The sequence below is a fragment of the Rattus norvegicus genome, chromosome 10, assembly GCF_036323735.1.
Source record: "Rattus norvegicus strain BN/NHsdMcwi chromosome 10, GRCr8, whole genome shotgun sequence".
NCBI classification, from domain to species: Eukaryota; Metazoa; Chordata; class Mammalia; order Rodentia; family Muridae; genus Rattus; species Rattus norvegicus.
Window position 1 is genome coordinate 44,342,286 of NC_086028.1, and position 26,353 is coordinate 44,368,638.

The following is a 26,353-nucleotide window of genomic DNA, read 5'->3' on the forward strand; positions in this document are numbered from 1 at the left end:
CACACAAACTCCAGGCTCAATGGCTGGCCTGTCTGCTAGGTCACAGTATGGCCCGGTTGTGAGTTCCTTCTGTGGTTCTTGTGCCATCATTTTGATTGCACTGAGAGAGCACATGGGGTGTCTGAGCCCCTCCCCCATACAGTCATAGCAAACCCCGCTTCTCAGAACAGAACGGACCAGGAAAAAGGGACAGCCTGGCTGGGTGGGAAGAAGTCACAAGCCTCTTCCTGGAGCTGTCAGCCTGGAGTAGGTGACCACGGGGCTCTGGCCCCATCTTCACAGTGCAGGCACACACTCCGATGTGTGAGTAGAGGCAGAGATCTACGATTGAACAAATGGGTTGAATACGTGTCCTCAGCTCCTATGTAGGAAGTGGTCACAGAGAAGAGGAGGTAAACTGGATCATGTTTATCAATTGCTGGTTTGCTTCCTCTGGCTACCAGGCCAAGACTGAAAACTCTTGAATACCCATCTCTGTGTGCTTGGAGGTCTTTAAGGACAGTGGCTCAGAGTATCCTCAGGACTTTATGGTCCAGGGTAGTTTTGAAAATGCAGCAGTCTTGAAAGATAAGGCACCCGTGTGCATCGCTCTTGTTGGGTGGGGGAACCTAGTTTTGAAAGCAGCTGGTTGCCAGGACCCTCCATACCTCAGGCATCAACAGCATGTCCCGGGGTTGGGTACAGGAAGTGTGTCTTCCTGTGACCTCTTTCTAACTCCGTAGCCATGGAGCAGGCCTCACTCAGGTCCACCCTTCTGCCATCCTTGGAACGTCTGAATACACGATGGCACCAGGCCCCTGCGTTTTGACCCCAGGCCTCTCCAGAGGGCAGCTGGTTTTCATTCAAGTGTCTCCAGTGTTTGTGCATGTAATAGGGGTCACCTGCCAGGCCTCACCATACCTGCCTCTCCAGTGCCCTCAGTAGTCGGTTCTTCATGAGAGAGCAGAGCCCATCAGGACACGGGCTTCTTGCACTTGCAGGAGATTCATTCCAGCCTCAGTCTCTGGGACGCCCAGGGCCCTCCAACAATGTCTGTACGTTCCCTGCCTCAATCTGTGAGTGCCTCCATCTCTGATCTCCGAAGCCTTCCTCTTCACTTCAAGGAGGCACCTTTCTCTGTTCACTCTCCAGGGAGGCACCTTCCTCAGTTCACACTCCAGGGAGGCACCTTGCTTTGTTCTCACTCCAGAGAGGAACTTCTTCTGTTCACTCTCCAGGGAGGAACCTTCTTCTGTTCACACTCCAGGGAGGCACCTTCCTCAGTTCACACTCCAGGGAGGCACCTTCCTCAGTTCACACTCCAGGGAGGAACCTTCTTCTGTTCACACTCCAGGGAGGCACCTTCCTCAGTTCACACTCCAGGGAGGCGCCTTCCTCAGTTCACACTCCAGGGAGGCACCTTCCTCAGTTCACACTCCAGGGAGGCGCCTTCCCCAGTTCACACTCCAGGGAGGCGCCTTCCTCAGTTCACACTCCAGGGAGGCGCCTTCCTCGGTTCACACTCCAGGGAGGCACCTTCCTCAGTTCACACTCCAGGGAGGCACCTTGCTCTGTTCATACTCCTGGAGGGGCCTAGTTCTGTTCACACTCTAGGGAGGCACCTTGCTCTGTTCACACTCCACAGTATGACCTTACTCCCTGTAATGTCCTCCCCAGGTCATTTGTCCACAACTGGGAGGGATACACAGACACAAAGACCAATAAATTCTGTAGCCATAGACAAAAGTGGGCCACAGACACTACATTACATATATGACACAGGACATGTAGAGTGGTCAGAGTAGGATCAGCAAACCCTTCTCCAATGGAAGGATCTAGAACTGACCAGGGAAAGCCCAGGAAGGATGGGGTCAGGCTCACCCCTGCAGACTTGTCTTCACATCTCCTCACCACCACAAGACAGGCCCTTACCCCCACCCTGACTCCCATGGGTTCACCTTCATCTGATTCCTTTTACCTTTGCCTGACCCTTCATGATGAATCCTCACCTTCACAGTCAGGCACATGACAAGGCCGTCCTTCCTGTATTCCTGTTGTGTGCACCATTCCTCCATTTCCCACCTCCCTCGTTTCCTGGTGTGCCCTCAGGACTTGTAATTAAATCTTGGTAACTGCTCTCTCTTCTCTCTCTCTCTCTCTCTCTCTCTCTCTCTCTCTCTCTCTCTCTCTCTCACACACACACACACACACACACACACACAGAGAGAGAGAGAGAGACCACTCATTCTAGCCAGGACACTCCTGAGGTTAAGAAACACCCAATTGTCCATTGTTTTCTGGCATCTAAAGTAGGTCCCATACAAGAATGAGAAATATCAGCTACTGGGATAAGATGTGGCAGAAAATCAGGAAAGGTGGGTGGAAAAGGTTCAGGCACAGTGCCACCCATACACAGGGACACCCGCACACAGGAACACACGTGGTCTTTACCCCTGATGGTCAGTGTGGCTGAGGTCTTTTCCTGTCCACACATGCACAAGTACTCTCCAGCATCTGCTACAGCCAGGCTGCGGATCTGCAGCTCACACACGGCCCCATCCTGCTTCAGGCTGTATCTGTCCCCATCTCTCAGGGTCTCTGTTCCCTTCCTCCACTCCACGGGGGCCGCCTTGCTCAGTTCACACTGCAGTGTGACCGTGTCCCCTTCTGTGGCCTCCTTGTTCCTGAGCCTTCTGATAAAGTGGACAGGAACGGCTAGGAGGGTAAGACAAAGGAACATCAGATCTGCTACAGAGCATGGTAAGACAGAATGTGACAAAGGACAGGATAGGGAACGTGACCGAACACAGCATAGCAACAGGAAAGAACCCATCAGCACTCAGGAGTGGGAAGCCAGCTGCAGATGCTGGTATTTTCTGGTTTATATATATAATGACCCAAGGAGTAAGGTAGGATGCATGCACAGTAGGTGCACAGGGATGGGGGTGGGGGAAGCCATGTGTGCTCCTTACCCTTGACAGTCAGCGTGGCTGAAGTCTTCTCCTGCCCGCATACACACAAGTACTCCCCCGCGTCTGCCACAAGCAGGTTACAGATCTGCAGTTCACACACAGCTCCATCCTGCTTCAGACTGTATTTGTCCCCATTTCTCAGGGTCTCTGTTCCCTTCTTCCATTCCACGGGGGCCTCTTTGGTCAGCTCACACCGAAGTGTGGCCATGGTCCCTTCTGTGGCCTCCTTGTTTCTCAGTTTTCCTATGAACTGGGCAGACGAGGCTGCAGCAGGCACAAATACAGAGCCCATCGTTATTCTCCTGCACTGGGCTGAGGTTCCCATGGGGCCCTAGCACAGTATGGACCCGGCACACTTACTTTTCACTGTGAGTGTGGCTGAAGTTGTCTGGTCCCCAAAGGAGCATGAGTACTGCCCGCTGTCCTGGGGCTTCAGGTCTCGGATGACCAGTTCCAGCACAGCACCCTCTTGGCGCAGGCTATACTTGTTGCTGGATTTCAGGACATCATCTCCGTGACGCCACTCCACAGGTGCAGCCACGGATGACAGCACACAGCGTAGTGTGGCAGCCTTGCCCTCTGGCACCTCCATGTCCTTCAGGGACTCCCTGAACCGCACTGGCCGAGCTATGAACAAGCGGAGTCAGTTCAGTCTCCCGGAGGAGGAGACTGGGGTCCAGAGGGAAGCAGCTACCGGGGGTGGGACAACTCCAATATTGGATGCCAGTGGCAAGGACCCAATAACCTCTGGGGAATATAGATCTGATGGTATGTAAATTAAAAATGTGGACCGTGGCCAGATGAACATAAAGGCAAAAGTATTACAGTGGGAACTGTGTCCCCCAAAAGTGCAGACATTGAAGCTCTAGCTTGGGGTCTCAGAATGTGACTGCTTGGCATTGTAGACTATAAGGAGATAAAATAGAATACGGTTGTTGGGATGAGCCCTTGCTTCACCGCTTTGGCATCCTTAACTAGAATACCAACAGAGAGGAATAGCCATCTAGAATCACAGAGATGATGGCATCTGAAAGCCAAGAAGACAGACCCCCGGAGGCCACCCAGTCAAGGACCTTGATCTCCTACTTTCATTCTACACAGCAATGGGGACAACGGGCTCCCATTGTACAAGCTGCCTATCTGTGCTGCTAGCTTAGGGAAGTCCAGACAGGCAAGCCAAAGGCAGGAAGAGGAGCTCCAGAGGGGTCCACCGAAGCCAGTGCAGGAATGGGCCACAAGCAAGGATCAGGAGACCAAGAGAGGGTAGAAGACTACTGGGGCAGTAGAGACCCTGAGACACCAGGAAGCCAAGTGCCCAACACAGCAGATGGGGATGGAGGAAAGGAACCAGGAGCTGCTCTGGGGACCCTGTGCCTCCTGCTGCATGAGTTCATATTTTTACTCTTGCCCCAAACATGGCCACCTGGCACTCACCGTGAACCCTGACAATGGAGCTGCTGGAGGCTCCGCCCACCTCACATTTGTACCGCCCGCCATCCTGTAGGGTAGTGCCAGTGATGACCAGCTGGGCCTGACAGCCTTCGCGGTTCAGCTGGCATCGTGCAGATGGCCTCAGTGTCTTCCCATCTTTGGTCCAGCGCACAGAGCTATCCGGGGTGGTGGTTTCACAGACGAGAGTCAGGTCCTCGCCTTCTGTGACTGTGACATCTGTGAGTGGCCGAGAGAAGATGCTCGGCTTCTCTGGAGGAGAGAGAAAAGGCAGAGGTAATCGGGACTGCGGGGCCTCTAGGAGAGGACTAACACAATGGGCCACGCAAGGCCTTAATCGGTATCTGCATGCTGCCCTCAGGATGGACCCAGACAGAAACTGAGGGCACGAGGCAGGCTCTGTACAGCTTCCATTTATTCTGGACACAATAGCATCCTCCACAATTTCCTAGTTTAGAAAGTAACCAACTCAGTCTCCCGAATCAACTCCCTGAGGTAGGAGACCCGCACCCACATGCCATCGGCTACCTCCCTCTTGCCACTGACTGCCAATCTTCCCTTTCCATGAGCCCCAGGACCACACTGTGTATTCGACAGAGCTCACGAAGGAGCTGTCACCTGCCCCTCTTCAAGGATCCTCTAGGCCACGTAGTGTCCCCATCATGGATGGCCCTTAGACACAAAACCCACCAGTCACCCGCAGGGCAGCTGAGGTCCGCTGGTCACCCGCCTCGAAGTAGACCGTGCCTGAATCCTTGAGCGTCAGCTGCCGCAGGGTGAGCACGTGGTAGCCTCCGGACTGGACAGTGATCTCGTTCAGCTCGTTGCTGTGCAAAGGGGTCTTATCCAGGAACCAGTGCACAGGGCCGTAGTCAGCAGGGGAGATGCGGCAGCAAAACTTGGCAGAGGAGCCCTCCTGGACAGCGGTGTCCTCTAGGTCCTCAATGACTCGTACTTTCTGGCCTGATAGGCAAACGGACAAGTCAGAGTTCCTGTAGCCTAGGGCCAGATTCAGAGAATTCTTGTCAGTGAAACTTAAAAGCAGACCTGAGCCGTGCAGTCAGCCTCTGAGCCGCAGACCTATATCCCTCTCTGAAGACCTTTTGCCAAGCTGGTGGAAGGCCCACAGCCTGCTAAAGCTTGTGCACTCTCTCCTGCCCTTTGTACTAAGCTGGACTTGCTAACAGATAGGTTGCCTGCTCCCAAAACTGCTTACACCGACTGAGCTCGCCACAGTACAGTATAATTCATGCTGCAGTCTACCTCACATTGACAGATCATAGATGGATGCAAAGAGGTCACAGGTACCCTACTGTGCCGCAAAGATTCAACTGACTCCAGCCTTCCTTTTCCTGATCCGTTTGGCCCCTTCCATTCTCCTCTCTGGTTCTGTGGGACAGAGTTTTCAGCATCCACAAACGAGAAGAATCTGTGGTACCTGCATCCCTGTGCCTGGCTTAGCTCATTTGCATTTCAAAGACCCAAGGGACAGCTTAAAGCCTCTCCGTGGACTGAAACGATGACTGCTCACGTATGGAAATGCCTGGTACCCTGATTGGGTCACTATAGGCTGGCTACACATACACAGTTATCATACTGTATCACAGGTAGATCCAAATATTACATATTAATTGAACATATTAAAATAAATGCAGAGTTCTGAATACATTAAAATGTAAATTGAAGGCTGGAGGGGTGTCTCAGTGGTAAAAGCAGGAGCTGCTCTTCCAGAAGACCCAAGTTCAAATTCCTAGCACCTACAGCAGAGGGCTCCCAACCACCTGCCACCCTAGCTACAGAGTATACACGGCCTCTAGCCTCCTCAGGTACCAACACTCACATGAGCATACTCACACCAAGACACACACACACACACACACACACACACACACACACACACACACACATCCCTAGGAATACTTTGTTGCTGTTGAATTAAGAATGGTAGATCCATATAGATCCTACAGACACACAATTGCACCCACAAATGTATTGAATGTAGGGCTCCACTTGGAAGACCCCAGTACTGGATGGGACAGATAGAAGGGGCTCGGATCAGTAGGCTGTCACCCAATGAATGACTCTACTCCACCCACAGGCCAGTCGGTCTACACTTAAGGTCTACACTTTACTGATTTTCTTTTTTGAGACAGGGTCTCTTGTATTCTAGGTTAAACCTGAACTCGCTAAGATCTTGAGCTTCTGCTCCTCTTACTTTCACCTTCCATAGTCTTGATGGAGAGTTGGCCTGGAATCGCAGAGATTTCAAACTCATACATTCCCTGGTAGGCTTTAAATAGCGAACACAATGGAGGTGCTCAGTGTAGTGTTACACTGTATCATACAGGAGTAGGAGGAGGAAAAATGGTCTGTATCCATCACAGCCATAGTTTCTTTTTTTTCTGTTTGCAGCAATGTGCCTGGGTGTGCATGCATGCATGTCTACATGGTGAAGGCACATATGTGGGCATGTGCACACACATGTAGAGGCTCGAGGTTGATGTCAGGAACCTTCCTAATAGTTCTTCCATCTAATTCAATGAAGCAGGGTCTCTCAGTCAAGCCCAGAGCTCACTCATATAGCCAGTCCTGAGATCCAGACTGCTGAGCTCTGCCGTCTCCACCTTTCCCAGCAGGAATTACATGTGGGTCCCAAACACCTGCATTTACTTGCATTAACTGCATTAACTTGCATAACTGCATTTACTGCATTAACAACTGGGACATCTCCCCAGCCACACAGTTTCTTTGTCCACACGTTTTTAATTAGCAAGGGGCTGGATTTGAAGATGCGGAACCTATAAATATGGAGTTACCCTCTTGTTACTTCTAATCACTGACACTGAGGCTTCTCACAAACATGAGTAATGTTATTCCCTGAAGACAGATCTCAGGAGAGGTTTCCAGCAAACCCCATCCTGGACTCTGAACTGAAGAGCTGGTTGGAGGCTTCGGTCATCTCTGAGCCACGGTCATCTCTGTTCTGATACTAAGACACATCCCTACAACCTAGACTGACCGCCACTTTCCTTCTCTACAAACCAGAGAGGACAAAAGTTCACCTTGCATTTTGGATGGGAATGGCGTTTCATAAGTGAGAACAAACAGACAGCAAAAAAAAAAATGAACAAACAGAACAACATCAATAATGAACTGTAAATTTTGCTGAAATCATTCTTATCAAACCTGACAGAGCTTCGCCTGGTTTATGCAAACACTTTCTTGAGGCCCTAGAGAAATCCCCTCCTGTTCCACTCACACCCACGTTCCACATCCTTGTCTCTTGGCACAGATCATACCGAAGTTTACCTTTGACCTTCTCAAACTCTGCAGCAGTTAAGAACAGAGGCCCTGGACAGACACCTGCCCAACAGGGACACCCCCAGCGACCACAGACACTAGGCCCCACCCCATGTCTGCAGAAATGCTGAGCTCCATGAGCTCCACAAGGCTCATGCCCGTCTTCTGTGCCTCCTTGCCCTGTGATGCACCCTGACCTTCTATCTCAGTGCCGTGCATTCCCAATGGAATGACTGTCCTTGAACAACACTGTCTCTAGTCTTTCTAAACTGACACTATCATATATTGACCACACTGACAGACAGACAGTTCTCCACTGGAGCCACCTAAAGCTCCTTAGTTGCCAACAAGCATGGTTGAGTTGTCCCAATAATGCACACAGCGTGTGTCCGAGCACACGTAGAGCACACGCCCTGGGACTCAGGACGGGCCTGGACACTTTAGAATACACAGCAAGTGCCCACTGTATAAATGAAGACAAGCAATTGGTTGCCTTCCAGAAGGTCACACTGGGAAAGTCTGAGATGCCCAGGTAATCTGCTCTACCATTAGACATACAGAATCTGAGGCTGGGCTGGGCTAGGGCAAGCAGAGTCCTGATGACTAAGCACTTCAGAGCTTCCCTGGTCTACTTCAGACAAGCTGGACGGTACACCCATTAAGGAGCCAAAACCAGCATGCAAGCGAGGGCTGCCTCACCATGGACGAGGAGCCGGGCCTGGGTCCGGGCTTGGCCAATGTCACAGGTGTAAGTGTCACTGTCTGTCCTCTCCAGGGCATTGATAGTAAGCGTCAGGGTCAAACCCTCCTGGCTGGGGACATGCTTCCCTGAGGCGCGCAGCTCCAGGAGGCCTTTGCGCCAGGTCACAATAGATGCCGGTTGCTCTGTCTTGCATGTGAACACAGCTCTGCCCTTCTCTTCTACCTGCAGGTCAGCCAGCTCCTCCGTGAACCGGTTTGTCTTTTCTGGGTACGAAAACAAGACAGGTGGGGACAGATGTGTGAAGCTCCTATGGCCATGCAGGTTCTGACACTTCTACTGGGGCTTTGGGGGTGGCCCCAGGCATGCTTCAGGGGAGATTGTGGCAGGGCAGTGTCCGGTGTGCTTACCTTCCACACACAGCCTGGCAGTGCTTCTGGAGGCTTCTGTCTCACAGGTGTATTCTCCAGAATCCTTGAGCGAGGCCTTTCGGACAACCAACACAGCCTGTGTGCCTTCAATGAGCAGGTCATACTTCTGACTCTTCCGGATGGCCTTCCCGTCTTTCAGCCAGCGCACGGAGGAGCCTGCCCTAGAGAGCTCGCAGCTTAGCATCACATCTTCCCCAGGCGTAGTGTGCTGGTCCTCCAGGGGCTTTGTGATGTCCACTGGCTTCTCTGGAATAAGCAGAGATGGTCCCCGTGAGGCATGCTCTTGGCCACAGAACCAGACATTAGCCACATAGTCACTGCAATGTTCTTTAGAAACAGCCCTTGGCATTGAAATGACAGTTGCCAAGCCTGCATGGGTCTGTGCTAGGCCGTCTGTTGTAGATGTTTAGCTTGGGGTTTTTGTGGGACTCCTAAGAGTGGGAATGGGGCTGTCTCTGACTCTTCTCCTGCTCTTGGGACCCTTCCTACCTTTATGTAAGAGTTCGCTCCTAGTCTTATTGCTTCTTGTTGTGCTATATTTGGTTGATATCCCTGGGAGACATGCTCTTTTCTGAAGGGACACAGAGAAACAGTGGGTCTGTAGGAAAGGGGAGGTTGAGGGGAGGCAGGGGACTGGAAAGAGTAGAAGGAAGGGAGGCTGTGGTTGGGATGGATGTGTTGCATGAGAAAAGAATAAATAAAAAGAAGAAGAAAGAAATGGCCTTAACCATGGCTAGGGTGAAGATAGACAGGCATTTGGGAGCATGCAATCTCTAGAGATCAAAGCCACGTGACCTCTAATCGTTGATTCCACAGACTCCTAGAGGCTCAAGACTTCTGGAGCAAGCCCTCACTGTCATGGTGAGACCTACAACGCATGGGTTCTAAGGACGCCTCATTCAAGGCTCATCCCAGGGTCTGGCCACAGCTTGGCTGGTCCCTGTGCAGATCCACCCATGAGCACCAAGTGTTTGTCAGAAGCACAAGCTTTGAGACATCAGAGGCTACTTCCCAGCCTTCCCGGACTCTGCTTAAGTGTCAGCCTGACTGAGTGAGCTACATGCACTGAGAGTTGGACTATGAATGAGAGGTCAGAACTCTGGCTTGCTCTAGAAACTCAAAGATGCTCAGGCAGGAATATCACTCCCTTCAATAATCTAAATACCCACCCCCAGCACTCCTGATATTCTGAGTCCCCATTGTGATAGGGAAATGGTCCCTAGAAGCACCTCAGCTCAACTGTACCCCAGTTCAGTGTCAGGCTCCTGGCTTCAGCCACAGGACCTACCTCTGATGATGAGCGAGGCCTTGGATGTGAGGCCCAGCACTGAGAAGACCACCTCTCCTGCATCACTGAGGGCAGCATCTTTGACTGTCAGAGTGTATTTGCGGCCCTGCCGTACGGCCTGGAAGTGGTCAGAACTACGCACTATCTTCCCACCAACTGTCCACACTGCTGGGTCACTGGGACTCTCATGGGAGAGGACACACTCAAAGCTGCAGCTCTCTCCCTCCAGCACCTCCACCGTCTTTAACCTCTTGGTGATGCCCACATGAAGGTCTGTGGAACATAAGAAGCAGGTCACCAGTCAGTCCACAGATGTCAACCTGAGGGAACAGCCGTGTCCCACTGTCCCTAGCTCCACACCTGATGACAATGCATGCCATCAGTGAACTGGCTCCAAAGGTCTTGCTTGAAGCCGCCCACGCCCTGGTGTTTGCATGATTGACAGCTGTGCAATCAAGGTGGTTGGGAGGAGGATCCTACACATCTCTAACCATCTTCTAACACCAGGAGGGAAGGGATAAGAGCCCCATAAGTAACCCCTTCCAGAGAGAGCAAGCCCAGTCCTATGAGAAGTTAGTTCGCTGTGCTCCCTTCCTGTAAGGCTGTCACGGAGCCTCTGGGAGATCATGAACGAACAGGATGCGAGCCGATCTCCTCCAAGCTAGGATACCAGACCTGAGCCAGAGCAGTGTGTGGCTTCCCAAGCTGAAAGACGCAGGCTCACAGGGACTAAACTCTTGAAAACAATAGTGCTGCGTGGGGCAGCAGCTGTGAGCGTAGGGACATTCTGTAAGGAATGGGAACACAGACTGTTCGCCTGCAGGAAAAGACATCTGCCCTTGGCCTGGGAGCCCTCTTAAGGCTGTCTGCTGGTCACACCTCTTACTGCCCCCACACATGCCTAGCTGATTTCCTTTCAACCCCATCACATGGTACAGAGCAAATGTCAGGGCTCTGAACAAATCCGTACCAGCCCCACACTGTGAGGCTCTGTAGACAATTGTCCCTTGACCCATCTGCCTGTTCCCAGGACCTCACTGTGACAACTGCCCCTTGGCCCTTCTGCCTGATCCCAGGACCTCAAAGGGCCACATTAAGCCCTATGTGCTACAATTTCTTTGGTGCCTGCTTGAAACACTGAACAGCCTTTCAGGCTTAAAAAGCAGCCTGGAGCCTCTAGATGGAAAAAGACCTATCCTGGCCAAAAGCCCTGGCCACTCACCATGCACGCTGACCCTGGACTGGGTCTCCTTACTGCCCACCTGGCAGGTGTACAGTCCAGCATCCTCGTGGCTCATGTCATGGACCGTAAGGCTCCGAACACCTGCCTTGTGTAGGAAGTCATACTTGTCGCTGGGACCCAACTCCACACCATCTTTGCGCCAAACCACACGCGCCTCCGGGTCGGAGACCTCGCACTGCAGGGTCAGCGTGCCCCGCTCTTCTGCAGATACGTCATCCAGTGCTTTTAGGAACACCACTGGCTTTGCTGGAGGAATGGCACAGGCCGGTGAGGGGAGCTGTGCCCACCCAGGGAGAGGGCACCCCACAGATTCCCCACAGCTCTTCTCACCTTTAACCACCAGCCGGGCAGAAACTGACACCTTGGGAGAGGTGGCACACACGGTGCCCGTGTCAGCCTGCCGGACACTCTTCAGCACCAGCGTGTGGAGACAGCCCTCATGGCTGATCTCGTGGAAGCTGTCCGAGTACAGGGGTGTACCATTGAGTGACCATTCGATATCCTCGTCCTTATGAGATAGCTCACAGGAGAAGCAGACCCGGCCTTCCTCCATGGCTTCCACATCCTGCAGTGGCTGGATCACTGTCACCTCCCGAGCTACACGGTACACATCAGCACCTCAGCGCCGTATTACCAGCCACCCCCTGCCCTGCAGTGGGGTCCACTGCCCCCCTTCCCAGCTCTCTACCTTCCACAGTAACCTCGGCACTGCTCTGGGCACTACCCGCCTGGCACCGGTAGACCCCAGCATCAGCTGGAGTAAGCCGGAGTATACGCAGCTCTGCCATCTGGCCCTCCAGCACCATCTTGAACTTTTCTGACGGGGACAGAGGTGTATCCTCCTTGTACCACTGCACAGCCTTGGGGGCTGGCCTGAAGTCACAGGACAGGACGACCGACTGCAGCTCGCGCCCTGCTTTGGGCTCCAGAGGCCTTGTCAATACCACAGGAATGTCTGGAGAGAGGGATGCAAAGGCAGGGCTGGGAGCCACGAGAAACCAGACCACCCTGCCTCTCCTAGGTTCTAAGCCGTTTGCATCCACAGCCCATACAATGTGCCTGACCCTCTCTCTCGGAAATGCTCTCCACATGCCCCTCACTGCCAGCACACAGCTCTGTCCCAGCCAACATATGCTATCCCATGCTTTCCTGGACCACAGTCTTGCTGTGCCTTAAAGCCCAGATCCTGCTTGTCAGGCCTCTGCCACAGCCCTGACCCCCATGCCAGCTCTCACTAAGCCCACCCAGGTGCCGCCCTGTGCCCATGTCCTGCTACACATTCTGTAAAGCCACTGAGTAGTGTCCACCCACAGCCTTGAGCCCAAGTATTGCTGCTTTGGTATGGGCCACCTAAGCCTGGTCACTTTTCCTACGTCCTGCTGTGCGTGCCTTGGTCACTTCTAACCTACAAGCCCCTGAGGCATAGCAAACCACAACCCCAAACCATGTCCACCCATGGCCCTAAACTATGGCCACCCACACCCCTGAGCTGTGCCCGCCCTCAGTTTTGCCCCACACTGTGTTCTAACCTGAGACAACAAGCTGGGCAGTGGAGCGGGACTTGCCGATGGTGAAGTGCACAGGCCCGGTCATGGTAGAGCAGGTCTTGTGAAGTGTCAGTCGGTGCACAGTACCGTCTTGCTCCAGCCCCACGTTCCCCCCTGCCTGTAGCACAGTCTTACCAAGGAGCCACTTGGGTGGCCTCACAGAAGGAATGGAGGTCTCACATTCAAACCAGGCAGGGGCAGGCTCCATAACTGTCATGTCCTTCAGCCCCCGCACAATAGTGATGGATTGCTCTGTGGATAGAGGGCTGGCTGGTCACCAGTAGAACCCTACAGGAGGGATCGGTCTCCCCCTCGTACATGCTGTATATTCCTTCTTATCTCTTCCTCCCACAGCTGCCTGGGTATCCCCAGGCAAACTCCTTTCAGAGGTGGCAGCCTCCAGAACCTCCAGAGCAAGCCACAGAAACCACACACACCCCTCAAACCCAGGAGCACTAGCCACCCCTTTTTTCCATACCTTCCACGAAGAACTGGGCACTGGTCTTCACATCGCCAGCATCACAGGTGTAAGTATCTTCGTCCTCGGGCTGCACATCATTGATGACCAGTTTGCGGTAAAGGCCGTCGCTGACCACCTCATACTTGGGCCCAGGCTGCAGCTCGACTTTGCCCTTGAACCACCGCACCTGGGCACTAGCCCGGGACACCTGGCACTCAAGCACGCCACGGTGTTTTTCCATGGCAATCTTGTCCCGTAGTGGGCGCAGGAGGGTCACAGGCAGTTCTGTGGACACAGTTGGATGGTGTCAGGATGGTGACCTGGAAGATTTGCCTTGGCAAGCTCCTAGGAGCCAAGAGACTGACCCTTACTCTAGACCAGCAGTCCTTGCTTCCAACTGAGCCAGCAGGTGGCCAAGTCAAGTGTCCCACCCAGGGCTCATCTAGAATCCACTGGGTACAACTGACCCCTGGCAAAGTGGAGCCTGCACTCCTTCACCTCCTCTTCCTGAGAAGACCATACTCCCTACCTTCTTGGTGAGTCATTGCTGCCCTGTTTGAGGGGTCCCAAGGTACCCAAGGCCTGTGGCAGGCCAGCTGTCTGTAAGGCAGCTCACCACATCCAGCCCTATCTCCCCTTCCTCACCTTTCACTCGGAGGTGAGCCCTTGATTCTGCATTTTCAGCTACAAACTTGATCTCCCCCGCATCTTCTGCCAGTACCCTCCGGAAGATGAGAGTATATGTCCTCCCTGGGGACAAAGGACACTCAGTACTGCTGAAAGAGAGGGAGGCAGCCTGGGGACCCCACCCACTCTGCTCTGCTGCCCTCGGCCCTATTACCTTCCTGCCGGATGCGCACATTGTCACTGGGCCGTAGCTTAGTGGCTTCTCGGAACCATATGCCAGGAACCTCATCATGGGACACCTCACAGGAGAATGTGGCACCCTCCTTCTCCATCACCTCCACATCCTCTAGGGGCTTCATAATCTGAACACTGCGTCCTAGGGGAGGGGAGAGAGGGCCATTGTGGTGGTGGTTTGAATCAAAAAGGGCCCCCAAAGGCTTATATATTTGAATGCCTAGGGAGTGGCATTAGGAGGTATGGCCTTGTTGGAGGAAGTGTGTCACTCAGGGTGGGCTTTGTGATTTCAAATGCTCATGCTAGGCCCTGTCTGTCTGTCTGTCTGTCTGTCTGTCTGTCTCTCTCTCTCTCTCTCTCTCTCTCTGTGTGTGTGTGTGTATGTGTGTGTATGTGTTCCTCTGTCTCTGTCTCTCTGTCTTTGTCTCTGACTCTGTCTCTCTCTGTCTCTGTGTCTCTGTGTCTCTGTGTCTCTGTCTCTGTCTCTGTCTCTGTCTTTCTCTCTGTCTCTCTCTGTCTCTGTGTCTCTGTCTCTCTCTCTCTCTCTCTCTCTCTCTCTCTCTCTCTCTCTCTCTCTCTCTCTGCTGCCTGTGGATCCTGATATAGAGCTCTCAGTTACTTCTCCATCACCATCTGCCTGGACTCTGCCATGCTTCCCGCCATAATGACAATGGGCGAAACCTCTAAACTGGAAGCCAGCCCCAATTAAATGCTTTCCTTTATAAGAGTTGCTGAGGTCCTGGCATCTCTTCACAGCCATAGAACAGTGACTAAGACAGCTGGCATGCCCAGAAGCATAAAGGACTCCCAGCATATTACCAGCCTGCAGCCAGGCTGGTGGAAGCAAAGGCACAAGAAAGCACTCTCTCGTGCCTGCCAGCTTTCCCTGCCCACCCTCCCCACTCTGTCCAGAACTCACCCTGCACCCTCAGAGAGGCAGAGGTCTGAGCATCCAGAGCATCACATACATAGACGCCCTGGTCCCCAGTCTCACACCGGTAGATAACGAGACTCCTGCAGGTTCCCTGAGCCACTATGCCTATGGCCTTGCCTGCCCGCAGCTCCACACCATCCTGTAGGGCAGAGAGGACTGGTCAAGACTAGCGTGGCTCAGGACAAGGGGTTCACCTCCTGGATGCCCACAGGGGAAAGCAGAGAGGAGGGAGAAATACCTTCAGCCAGCGCACATCGACGGGCCGTGACAACTCACACTCCAGGGTCACCTTCTCCTTCTGAGTGGCCACCACATCCTGTAGCAGTCTGGTGAAGCTCACGGGCAACTCTGAGACAGGAGGTAGGGAAGGAACGCATGGAGTGAGAGGTGCTTTCTGATCAGGTGGGCTGGAGATAATCCCACAAAGGGGTTTCCACTTCCCTCCTGGTCCCATCTGCCTCCCTGGAGCGCTTATGGAAATGAAATGGTGTGCGCTGGAGTGGGGCTGCCAGCCCTCACCTACTCACCAGTGACTATGAGCCGTGCAGACGTGTGCACGCCCTCAGCCCTGAAGGCCACCAACCCGCTGTCCTGTGGCTGCAGCGCTGAGAGTGTGAGGATGTGGACAGGGCCTTGTACGGCCAGGTGGCATTTGGGCCCCGGCTGAAGTCGCAGGCCATCTCGAGTCCAGCTGCCTTCCACGTCAGCATGGGACAATTCCACATCCATCGAGGCTGTGCCCTGTTCCTTAGCCTCCACCTCCTGCAAACCTCGAACCAGCCGGACCTGCCGCACTGTCAGGGAGCGGGGGCTCTAGTGAGCTAGTGAAGTGAGACCCTCCAACCAGACAGGACTCAGATGCTGGTGTGAGTTTAGCCAGAGGAAGGGTCTGGACAGTAGCTTCCAGTGAGCACCTTTACCCGGCTCAACCCAGTCGATCCCCAGGGCCTGACCCTTCCACCCTCCATCTATTCCTTCCTTAGAGTCACCTGACAGAACCAAGGTGACTACCTGCCTCTACAAGAGGAAACCCTGCTCCACCTCACAGCCAACACAAGGCCACATCTTCCACTCCTAAAGGAGCCCCTCTCTCCCTCTTAAGTCCCAAGGGCAGCCTTACTTTCTACGTTGAGCTTGGCCTGAGTCTTGTCATCTGGTGTCTCACAGCCAAAGAAGCCACGGTCAGCGAAGCCCACGCTTCGCAGCACCAGACGGTGCCGGGCACCCTCAGCGTGGATTTCCACGTTCTCGCTGGGTACCAGGACGGCAGCATTCCGCGTCCACTTCACCTCGGGCCAGGGGCGAGTCAGCTCTACTTCCAGGGTCACAGGGGTCCTCTCCTCCACCGTCTGTGGCTCAAGCTTCTTTTTGAAGAGGACTGGTGCCTCTGAGACACAGAAGGGCAGAGGTCATCCCGGACACTTTGGGCCTGCCCAAGCCCCACCCCTGCACCCAGCCTCAATCTAGGCCCAGAGAGCCCCACCACATGACCAGGGCCACTTTAAGCAGAGCCCCAACTGCACTCCTTACATAAGTTTATTTTATGAGGGGAAGAAGCTAAGGCCATTCCTTCTTCAGCCCCCCTCCCAAGTCCTGCTGCCTTGCTCCGGTCATCTGTGCTGAACTCCCAACTGTGGCCAGATACCATCAACAGTCAGTGGGTAGGGCCGCTTCACAACCCCCTCAGCCACTGTCCCATTGTCTGCCCTTTAACAAGGCCCAAGGAAACTCATTAAAATATATGGGGAGGACAAAGGCTCCAGTGTGGGTCTAGCTGTCCCACCCTTCCCCATCCCTGGAGAGGTACACCCAAGCCTCATCACTCCCTCCCTCAAGAGCTAGCCATCCTCAAGCATCCTCAAGCAAAGTCCTGGCTCTCAAGCACTTCCCTACCTCTCGCTTTTGAGAGCACTGACTGCTAGCGCCCCTCCCGCTTTGCCATTGCAGACTCATCCAGAGACAACTTCCTCCAGAAGGAGGCCTCTCTGGGTTGTCCCAATCTTACCCCTGCCCCTGCTAAGTACTCATAAAGAGAAGGTACCTAGTCCTCCCACGAAATCACCTCTGTGGACAGCTGAGAGAGCTCATGTCCCCCTGACGTCAACCAGATCAGCCCGACACAGCATGGGACTCGCTCACCAGCTCATGAGGAGGGAAAGACACCTATTGTAAGGAGCCACTGGACATTCTGGAAGTCTGGGCAGCGCCCAGCTTACCTCGGACCCGGAGGGCAGCAGATGATGAAGCACCCTCAGCCTCCACAGTGACATGCCCAGCATCCTCCAGGGTCAGGCCCAAGATAGTCAAGCTTCGGCTGGCCCCACTCTGCACCATAACAAACTTCTCGCTAGGCTGCAGCTGCGTGCCGTCCTTGTACCACATGACTGCTGCATCGCTGGGGGACACGACACACTGAAAGGTGGCCTCTTGGCCCTCCTCTGCCGCCATGGCACTCAATCCGGATGTAAACTTGACCACTCGGGGAACTACAGAGGAAAGGTGTGCATGAGAGTCCAAAGGAGAGGCTCCACAGAGACCGCCCCCGCCCCCAGACAGACACATGGAAGGATGTCTCCCCCAGGAAACCACCTTAGCTCACCCACGGGTACCTTTGACAGTGAGCCGTGCACTGGTGCGGTCATCCCGGCTCTCACACACATACTCCTCTGCGTCGTCCTCTCGAAGGCCAGACACGGTCAGTGTGCGCCTAGACCCCTCAGCTGTCATCTGGAAGCGCTTGCCCGCCCGCAGCTGTGTGCTCCCACAGCGCCACACAACCTCAGCCTGTTCCGGGCTCAGCTCACAGACCAGCGTCACAGTGCCACCCAATTCCCCTTCCACAGGCTCCAGGGGTTTGGAGAACTTGGTGGCCACCTCTGAGGGGAGAAGAAGGTGTCAGCGAGTGATTGATGCAGATGGCCCTGTGTCCTGAGCCCCACTCTGGGCCTGCTGTGGAACACTGCCTGCTAATCTTTGGAGCAGACTTAGAGATATGGGGCGGGGAGGCGGGGTGGGGAGATCCAGACGCCTGGCCTCCCAGCCTCTGCTTACCTTCTACCTGCACCGGGAAGTCCTGACCTTCCTTGCCGACACGGCAGCTGTAGATGGCACTGTCCAGAACCTGTGCACCTCTCACAGTCAGGGTATGAGTATCACCCACACTGGTGGTCTCATGCCGCTTGCTGCGGCGGATCTCCACGCCGTCTTTGAGCCAGGTCACAGCAGCCACAGAGGGTGCAGCTATCGTGGCACTCAGGACAATGGTCTCATGTTCCTTGATAACCAGAGGCTCCCTGCGGCTAGGCCTCTGTGGAGTTTGGGACTCAGGCTCTGGTTCTGAAGAGAAGTAAGTAGTAGGCATGAATTAAGGACCAGCATGCACCACTCTCCAACAACAGTGAGAGCTAGTTGCTGTCACTCTGTTGAGCCAGCAAGGACATGTCTCTCCTAAAGACCATCCTAACCAAGAGCCCAGCCATCCTAGCCTCCAGGAACTTCAACCCACAGGCCAGCATGGCATAGGAGAGAAGCACTCCAGAGCATGACAGACAGGGCATGGGATGAGATTGGAAGGCCATAGAGGAAGCCCGAGAAGGTAGCCTAGGGACAAAAACACTATTGGCAAAAGGTAGGGTGGGTGTCAGAGGAGACCGAGGTGGTTCAGGAGCGCCTCACCCAGCAGCTGTCCTTAAAAGACCCCGTGCTTCAGCTGTAGGGGGTGTCAAAGGCTGTAGTCAGAGACAAGGACAGCTAGGTGGACGTGGTTGTAACCAATTCCCAGCCATCACCATGGCAGCATGCTGCGCCAATCTCTGTGAGCCTTACAAGGCAGTGCCAGGCCTGCAAACACATCCCCGTGAGCCTTCCTGGAAGTGGGAACATATGGGGCGATAGATCCTGAGATAGTTAATTTCAAACGTCTGCCTGTTTGACTCAAGAAACATCTAGAGCATCACAAAGCAATCCTTTCTGAAAAGATTAATTTTATGCATGCGTTTTGTGTGTTATTGAGAAATATGTATGTAGTGTGTGTGTGGTGTGTGTGTATTTGAGGTGTCTGTGTGATGTGTATGTATGTATATCTGTATGATATGCGGTGTGTGTGTATGTATGGGGTGTAGGTAGTGTGTGTGTCTGTGTGTGTGGTGTGATATGTGGTGTGTGTGCGTCTGTGTGTGGTATGTGTGTATGTCTGGTGTGTATGTACATATATGTGTGCTATGTGTATATGGGGGGGAAGGGAAGGAGAGAAGGAGGGAGAGCGTGTTCCCTGAGAGGTTTAGGTGGAGGGAGACCTACCCTGCATGTGAGCTGGGAGCCCTGAATGTAAACAGAAAAGGGGGAAGAGAGCTAAACACCAGCATCCTCCATCTTTGTCTGCTTCCTGGCTATGGGTGACAAGCTACCTCATGCTTCTGACACCATAGCTCCCCCTCCCATAATAGACTGAATGCCCTCAAAGAAGAACCAAGAGAAACCCTTTCTTCTTCAACTGTTCGTCAGGTAGATGATCACAGTTACCAGGAGACAATAATAGTCCAGGCCCCACATTCAACAGGAAGGAGTGTAGAGGGGAGGGAAGTAGGTGTGTGGTGGACAGTAAGGGCTGGAAGAGCAGGAGAAAAGGGGACAAGGCAGAGGCAGGTCATCCTGGCCCAGCAGCAGGCCAAAACAGGCTTCTAAGCTGGGACCATCACACAAGACCAACCTACACTGAGCTTCCAGGACTCCAGGGCCATGATAGGGCCCATAGAGCTGCCACAGGAAGAGCAGGCCCTGAGCCTCAGGCTAGGACACTCACAGCCACAGGGACTCAGAACTGGGCCTTTCCCCCAGAACTTGAGGGCTAACAGCTCTTGAAGCTGAAGAAGCTGCAACAGAACTGGTGATGAGGAAGGCAGTGGAGGTGGACATGGGAAGGAGCTGTTGGGAGACACCGGAGGGATGTGACAAAGAGGCTCTGTCCTCAGAGTACAGTGGACGGTAGAAAAATAAAAGGGACAGAGCCTGGGCTGTAAAAACCAGACAAGGAAGTCTTTGCACCCCTGAGTGGTCAGCTGCATCTCTGCCCTAAACACAGTGACACCCACCTGCCACGTCCAGGCGGAAGGAGACCTTCTGTCCCCCGGCCTCGCAGCTGTACTCCCCAGCATCCGCCTTGCCCGCCTGCTGCACCACCAGCCTCCTGGAGCAGCCCGAGGCCTCCACGCGCACCTTCGAGCTGGAGCTCAGCTTCTTCCCATCCTTGAACCATGTCACCTCAGTCTGGGCCTGGGCCACCTCACAGCTCAGTGTGGCACTGGCCCCGGCCTCTGCCTTCACCTCGCTGCATGCCTGCTGCTCCTTGGCAAACATAAGTTTGGTGTCTAGAGATAAGTGGGGACACACAAGGATCAGAGAACTGTTTAGGTCAGAAAGGCCACACGGGGGGGGGGGAGGACTGGATGTGGTGGTGGTCGTGGGACAGAGCACCCTCCAGGCTCTGCACTTGATGTGCTTAAGAAGTCCCAGCATCCCTCAGCACACAGCCACAGTTCAGCCACACATCCCACCATGGTAAGATTCTGCTACATTTCTGTAAAAGGCAAGGGACACATCTGCCCTACAGTGACAAGGGTATGTGTCCCCCGGACTGTGCAAGGTCCATCCTCACCAGTGCAACAGTTCCTGACGCTCCATACCCTTGCCTGCTCTAAGAAGACTGAGCCGCGGTGTTAAGGACGTAGCCTCCACTCTCTATGGTTCTACCTGGTGTTCTGCCTCATCCGGTGGAGGACCACTCCTGGCTCTGGCCACTAGTGCTCGATCTTCTGGGGTGTGACGTTTACTCTATGGCTAATAGTGCTTCTCTGCCCCATTCACAGTTTTAGATTTTTTTATATATCCACATACTATGGCTGTGCCTGCGACATTCCAAGTGTCTTCCCCATCCGACATGAGTCAGGTGGAAGGGACGCTAATGCAAAGCTTCATCCACGATGAAAGTGTTGACCTTTCCATTTGTGTTGCGTGGATTTATACCATATTTAATCTTATTGTGAGATTTTTCTTCCTCTCTTTTTTGGTTTTTTGAGACAGGATTTCTCTGTGTATCCTTAGATGTCCTAGAACCCGCTCTGTAGACCAGGCTGTCCACGAACTCATAGAAATCCACCTGCCTCTGCCTCCCAAGGGCTGAGATTAAAGGCATGGGACACCATCACCCAGTTTATTCTGAGACCTTGAAGAATCCATTGTGTGCTCAGAGCTTTGCGCCTGATACGGCCAGGTGAAGTGCCCACTGGTCTTTGGCAAACATCGCTAAGGTGGAGACAGGAGCATTAGGAAGGCGCTGGGCAGAAGCAAACCATGACAAAGATGAAACTCCCCGACCTAGAACATCACTCCAGACACACGGGAAGCAAAGGACCTTCCAGGACACCCTTCCCTTTCAATGTCCAGCTCCACACTGGATTAAACATGGGGTGGGAATGGGGTGATATGACGAGATAATGTGTAATAGAAAGACCACAGGGTCAGCCATGGTCGGTCATGGCTCACCATGGCCCTAAAGTACAGAGGATTAAAGAGACCAAACTTAACAGAGGCACAGACTCAGTCACAGACATGAGCCAGTCATCACGTTCACACAAGACTTAGTATCTTGACACCCACCTGGCACATCCAGACGGAAGGAGACCTTCTGTCCCCCGGCCTCGCAGCTGTACTCCCCAGCATCCGCCTTGCCCACCTGCTGCACCACCAGCCTCCTGGAGCAGCCTGAGGCCTCCACGCGCACCTTCGAGCTGGAGCTCAGCTTCTTCCCATCCTTGAACCATATCACCTCAGTCTGGGCCTGGGCCACCTCGCAGCTCAGTGTGGCACTGGCCCCTGCCTCTGCCTTCACCTCGCTGCATGCCTGCTGCTCCTTGGCAAACACCACCTTGGGCTCTGGGGACAAGAAGATGCACAGAATCAGAGACACTGTCTAGGTCAAGAAGGCCACATGGGGAAGCAATTTGAATGGGTCGGCTGGAGGACAGACATAGGCTTTGCCCAGGAGAAGCCCCAAGGCCTCACAGTATAAAATCAGATCATCCACACAGGACACTGCAGAAGGGCATGTGACAGGTTCCCTTTTCCATTTCTGAAGCTGTTGCCCTCACCTATATTGAGAAGTTCGCCTGTCTCAATGGCAGAACAACCCTGGGCATCTAGCAGATGAAATATCCTTTCATTATGACTCCTATGACTCCACTTGGAATTAACTTATCAATTTTCACACCACCCAAAGATCTTCTCTTTGACAGTCATCAAGACCAAATACCTCTCTTGGTCTGGAGAGATGGCTCAGGCGTTAGGAGCACTGGCTGTTCTTCCTGAGGATCCAGGTTCGATTCCCAGCACCTACGTGGTAGCTCATAACTATCTGTAACTCCATTCCAGAGACTACAATGCCAACTTCGGATTCATCTGACATTGAACACACATAGCGCCCAAAGCATTCATTCAGGCAAAACACTCATGCACATAAAATAAAAATAAACCATTTTAAAAAGAAAAGAATAAATGTAACTAGTTCATCACACCGCTGCTCTGTTCCCACTTCTCCCGAAAAGAAGTTCCCCTCAAAGGGCTAAGCATGCCTCAGTGGACTCGGAATCAGAACCAGAACAGACAGTGCTCCTGCAGTTCTGAGCTGTGCTTTCCACTGTATCGCCCATCGCCTGTGACATCTTCCTTTAAGACAAACGCATTTCTTAATGTGTGCTCTTCCTTGGTGCTCCATGTTGGATATGCATTGTTACAATAAGGCTCTTCTTCACTGGAGAGAAGCCTTACGTGACTGCAGCTCTCGTGGTGTCTGCTACTCTGAGTAGCACCCTTCAGGCAATGTAGGAGTCTCCTTTATCCCTACTTTAACAGGATTTTGCTTCGTTTTGTTTTGTTTTGGGGGGGGGGGTTGTTTGGTTTGGTTTGGTTTTTGGTTTTTGGTTGGTTTTGTTTGTTTTTGTTTTTGAGGAGCAAAGGTCTGAGGACTGCTAGGCCAGGCTCTATCACAGAGCCGCGCCGCCACCAAAAGAATGTTTTATGTGAATGCACACTAAACTTTGTCTATGATATACGATGTAAAATTTTACCAAACATTTTGTTCTGCATTTATTAAGTGCACAAGATCTTTTTCTTTAAAAAAAAAAAAATAACGTCACATTCATGTTCACATTCTAATGTGAAACCAAACCTTGCTGTCCTGGATTAGAGCCCTTATCCCTGCATACTAGGCTCCTAGCATAACTTCCTGTTCGCCTTGTCAAGGCTGCGTCTGCTTGCTGTCCTCAGTGTGCGTGAGAGAATGCTGGTCTCAGTTTTTAACAATGTTGTTTTACACATGAACGCTCTATTGTCAGCATAAAGTGAGCTGGCCGTGCACGTTGCCTTTGTGTTCTCTAAAGAACCACTGTGACCACGCACTTACTTTCTTTCTAGAATATCTCATACTATTTACTCATAGTTCACTGAACTTGACTATTTTCCTATGCCCTTTTTTTAAAAAAAGGTTTAATTTCTTTAAAAGTTACAGAAGTGGGCTGGAGAGATGGCTCAGCGGTTAAGAGCACTGACTGCTCTTCCAGAGGTCCTGAGTTCAAATCCCAGCAACCACATGGTGGCTCACAACCATCTATAATGGGATCTGATGCCCTCTTCTGGTGTGTCTGAAGACAGCTACAGTGTACTCATACATAATATGAGCTATTTATAAATTTAAAAATAATAAATAATTTTTAGAAGTTAAATAATAAGCATTTTAAAGATTATAGGAGTGCACTGGGTCAGGTGACTCTGTAGATAGACCTCTGTGTTCCTACATCAAGATGGGAGAAAGAGACAGGAGGATCCCAGGGAGCCCGTGGGTCAGCCTTGCCTACACAATAGTGAGCTACAAAAGGATCTGCCTCAAAGACCTGAACCTGAGGTCGCCCTCTGACCTCCACACATGCACTATGGCACACGCACACACACACACTCACGCATGAACATGCACACACAAGCCATACATACATACACACAACCCACAACACACCACATAACATTAAAATCACAATAGATGTAAAGTAAACGGTTACAGAGCTGGTTGGGTTCCCAGGGCCTTTTTCTCTAAGATTTATGGTCATTTTTCAGGAATTGGCCAATTTTGTAGAACTCTTGGAACTTACCTACATAAAATGACGTCCTAGTCCTTTCAAATCATTTGTCAAAAAGATTCTCAGTGGGTCTTTCATTTGGCCCTTTTACACAATACAGTTGCAGACTCACCTCAGAGGGTGGGGAACCACACCCCAGCCTGCCATACTTAAAGTCTCTGAACTTTGAATGGGAGAGCAGTGTCGCTCCCGGACCATGCAGCAGCCTGGGCAGGGAATGACACATTCCTGAACTGACAGAAGGGGACTGTGGGTGTAGTTTGCTCTCCCGACAGTGCTGCCTGCCGTAGAGCATGTCCTCTCTCAGTTCACAGATGTGGCATGAGCCTCATAGTTATTCTCGAATCTAAGTGTACTCATTAAAATCTTAAGAGGTGTTAAAAAGGATGCTCTGGCTGACGAAAATAAAAAAGATTTGCTTCAAAGAGAGACCTCCACAGCTCACAGATCTGTGTCACTGGACCGGATCCACTATTAGCCTTACATTCTTGGCTCCTCTACACAGACACTGCTACAAGATACACTTGTGGACAGTTCCACACAGGATAACAGCTCCCAGTCACTGACAGGCTCACCGCAGGGGATGAGAGGGGAAGCATGAAGAGACAATGTATAACAAAGCCAACAAGACGGAACACGAGGTCAGTCGTAGGCATGAGCCAGTCATGAACCACCACAAGGACAACATAGTGCCTTAATACCAACCTGCCACGTCCAGGCGGAAGGAGACCTTCTGTCCCCCGGCCTCGCAGCTGTACTCCCCAGCATCCGCCTTGCCCGCCTGCTGCACCACCAGCCTCCTGGAGCAGCCTGAGGCCTCCACGCGCACCTTCGAGCTGGAGCTCAGCTTCTTCCCGTCCTTGAACCACGACACCTCAGTCTGGGCCTGGGCCACCTCGCAGCTCAGTGTGGCACTGGCCCCTGCCTCTGCCTTCACCTCACTGCGTGCCTGCTGCTCCTTGGCAAACACCACCTTGGGCTCTGGGGACAAATGGGGATTATAGAGTTAGAGACTCCACCTAGCTCAGGAAGATAACATGGGGAGAGAAGCTCTGAATGGGGCAGTTGGAGAGCAAACCACCCTCCAGACAGTGCTCCTCACTGTGCCCAAAGCCTGAGCACCTCTCAGCATAAAAGCACAGCACAGCCCACTATGGTGGGGGGGTGGGGGGCGCCATGACAAGAGTCTCCTGCAAAAGGGGACTGTACGTCAGGTTACAGGGACACTGGCCCTAAGTAACAACGAAGGATCCCCTGGAGCTGTACAGAGCCTCCTTGGAGTATCATCTGCTGCTATGCTAAAGAGGTGGCCTGGGCCATCAATAAAGATAGAATAAAATTAAATCTTAATATCTAGTTGATGAAATGTTTTTAGATTCTTTCTTTAGAAGGTTTTGGCTCCCACATTCAAAAGATTATCTCTTAGACAGTTACCAGCAATGGACCTCTGGATTTCCCATCCCTGGCTCACCACCAACGTACACTGTCACCATTGCTCTCCCCTGTCCCCCTGAAGTAGGTCGCCCGCCCCTCTGAAGCCTAAATATGTTTCCTTAGACACTGAATGAAAAGCTTCACATTTGCGATCTATGACAGTTCTTCTTTTGTTTTTTTTTGTTTTTTTGTTTTTGGTCTTATTGTTTTATTTTGTTTTTTGTTTGGGGGTTTGTTTGGGGGTTTAGGTTTAGAAGTGGTTGTTTTGTTTTGTTTTGTTTTGTTTTGTTTTGTTTTGTTTTGTTTTGTTTTTGAGACAGCTGGCTGTCCTGAACTCCCTCTGTAGACCAGGCTGGCCTTGAACTCACAGAGATTCACTTGTCTCCGCCTTCTGACTTCTGGGATTAAAGGCGTGTGCTCCCATGCCCAGTTCGGCTGTAACAATTCTTTTATGATATCTTCTTCAACCTTTCCCCTAGTCTATCAATACAGAAATGGTAATCATGCAATCTGTGACATCTACCTTCTGTACACTAAGCTGCTCTGCACTCTTTGTTGAAAGAGAAAGGTCAT

At 52.5% G+C, this 26,353-nt stretch overlaps 1 protein-coding gene across 28 annotated transcripts in view; it reads right to left on the minus strand.

The window, feature by feature from the left end:
* Positions 1-26,353, minus strand: part of Obscn (obscurin, cytoskeletal calmodulin and titin-interacting RhoGEF) — a 145,590-nt gene that overhangs the window by 68,600 nt on the left and 50,637 nt on the right. For all 28 annotated transcript variants that reach the window (XM_063270116.1, XM_063270112.1, XM_063270115.1 and 25 more), the window contains 25 exons: positions 25,052-25,327; positions 21,819-22,094; positions 20,255-20,530; positions 18,216-18,500; positions 17,774-18,040; positions 17,381-17,650; positions 16,285-16,551; positions 15,692-15,958; positions 15,403-15,512; positions 15,150-15,303; positions 14,211-14,372; positions 14,015-14,119; positions 13,388-13,654; positions 12,892-13,161; positions 12,051-12,317; positions 11,693-11,959; positions 11,342-11,608; positions 10,120-10,392; positions 8,811-9,077; positions 8,400-8,666; positions 5,091-5,363; positions 4,386-4,652; positions 3,312-3,578; positions 2,952-3,215; positions 2,431-2,694 (listed from right to left, as the gene is read on the minus strand). In XM_063270116.1, coding sequence (XP_063126186.1) covers positions 2,431-2,694; positions 2,952-3,215; positions 3,312-3,578; positions 4,386-4,652; positions 5,091-5,363; positions 8,400-8,666; positions 8,811-9,077; positions 10,120-10,392; positions 11,342-11,608; positions 11,693-11,959; positions 12,051-12,317; positions 12,892-13,161; positions 13,388-13,654; positions 14,015-14,119; positions 14,211-14,372; positions 15,150-15,303; positions 15,403-15,512; positions 15,692-15,958; positions 16,285-16,551; positions 17,381-17,650; positions 17,774-18,040; positions 18,216-18,500; positions 20,255-20,530; positions 21,819-22,094; positions 25,052-25,327 — 6,195 coding nt within the window. The remainder of the gene's footprint in view (positions 1-2,430; positions 2,695-2,951; positions 3,216-3,311; positions 3,579-4,385; positions 4,653-5,090; positions 5,364-8,399; positions 8,667-8,810; positions 9,078-10,119; positions 10,393-11,341; positions 11,609-11,692; positions 11,960-12,050; positions 12,318-12,891; positions 13,162-13,387; positions 13,655-14,014; positions 14,120-14,210; positions 14,373-15,149; positions 15,304-15,402; positions 15,513-15,691; positions 15,959-16,284; positions 16,552-17,380; positions 17,651-17,773; positions 18,041-18,215; positions 18,501-20,254; positions 20,531-21,818; positions 22,095-25,051; positions 25,328-26,353) is intronic.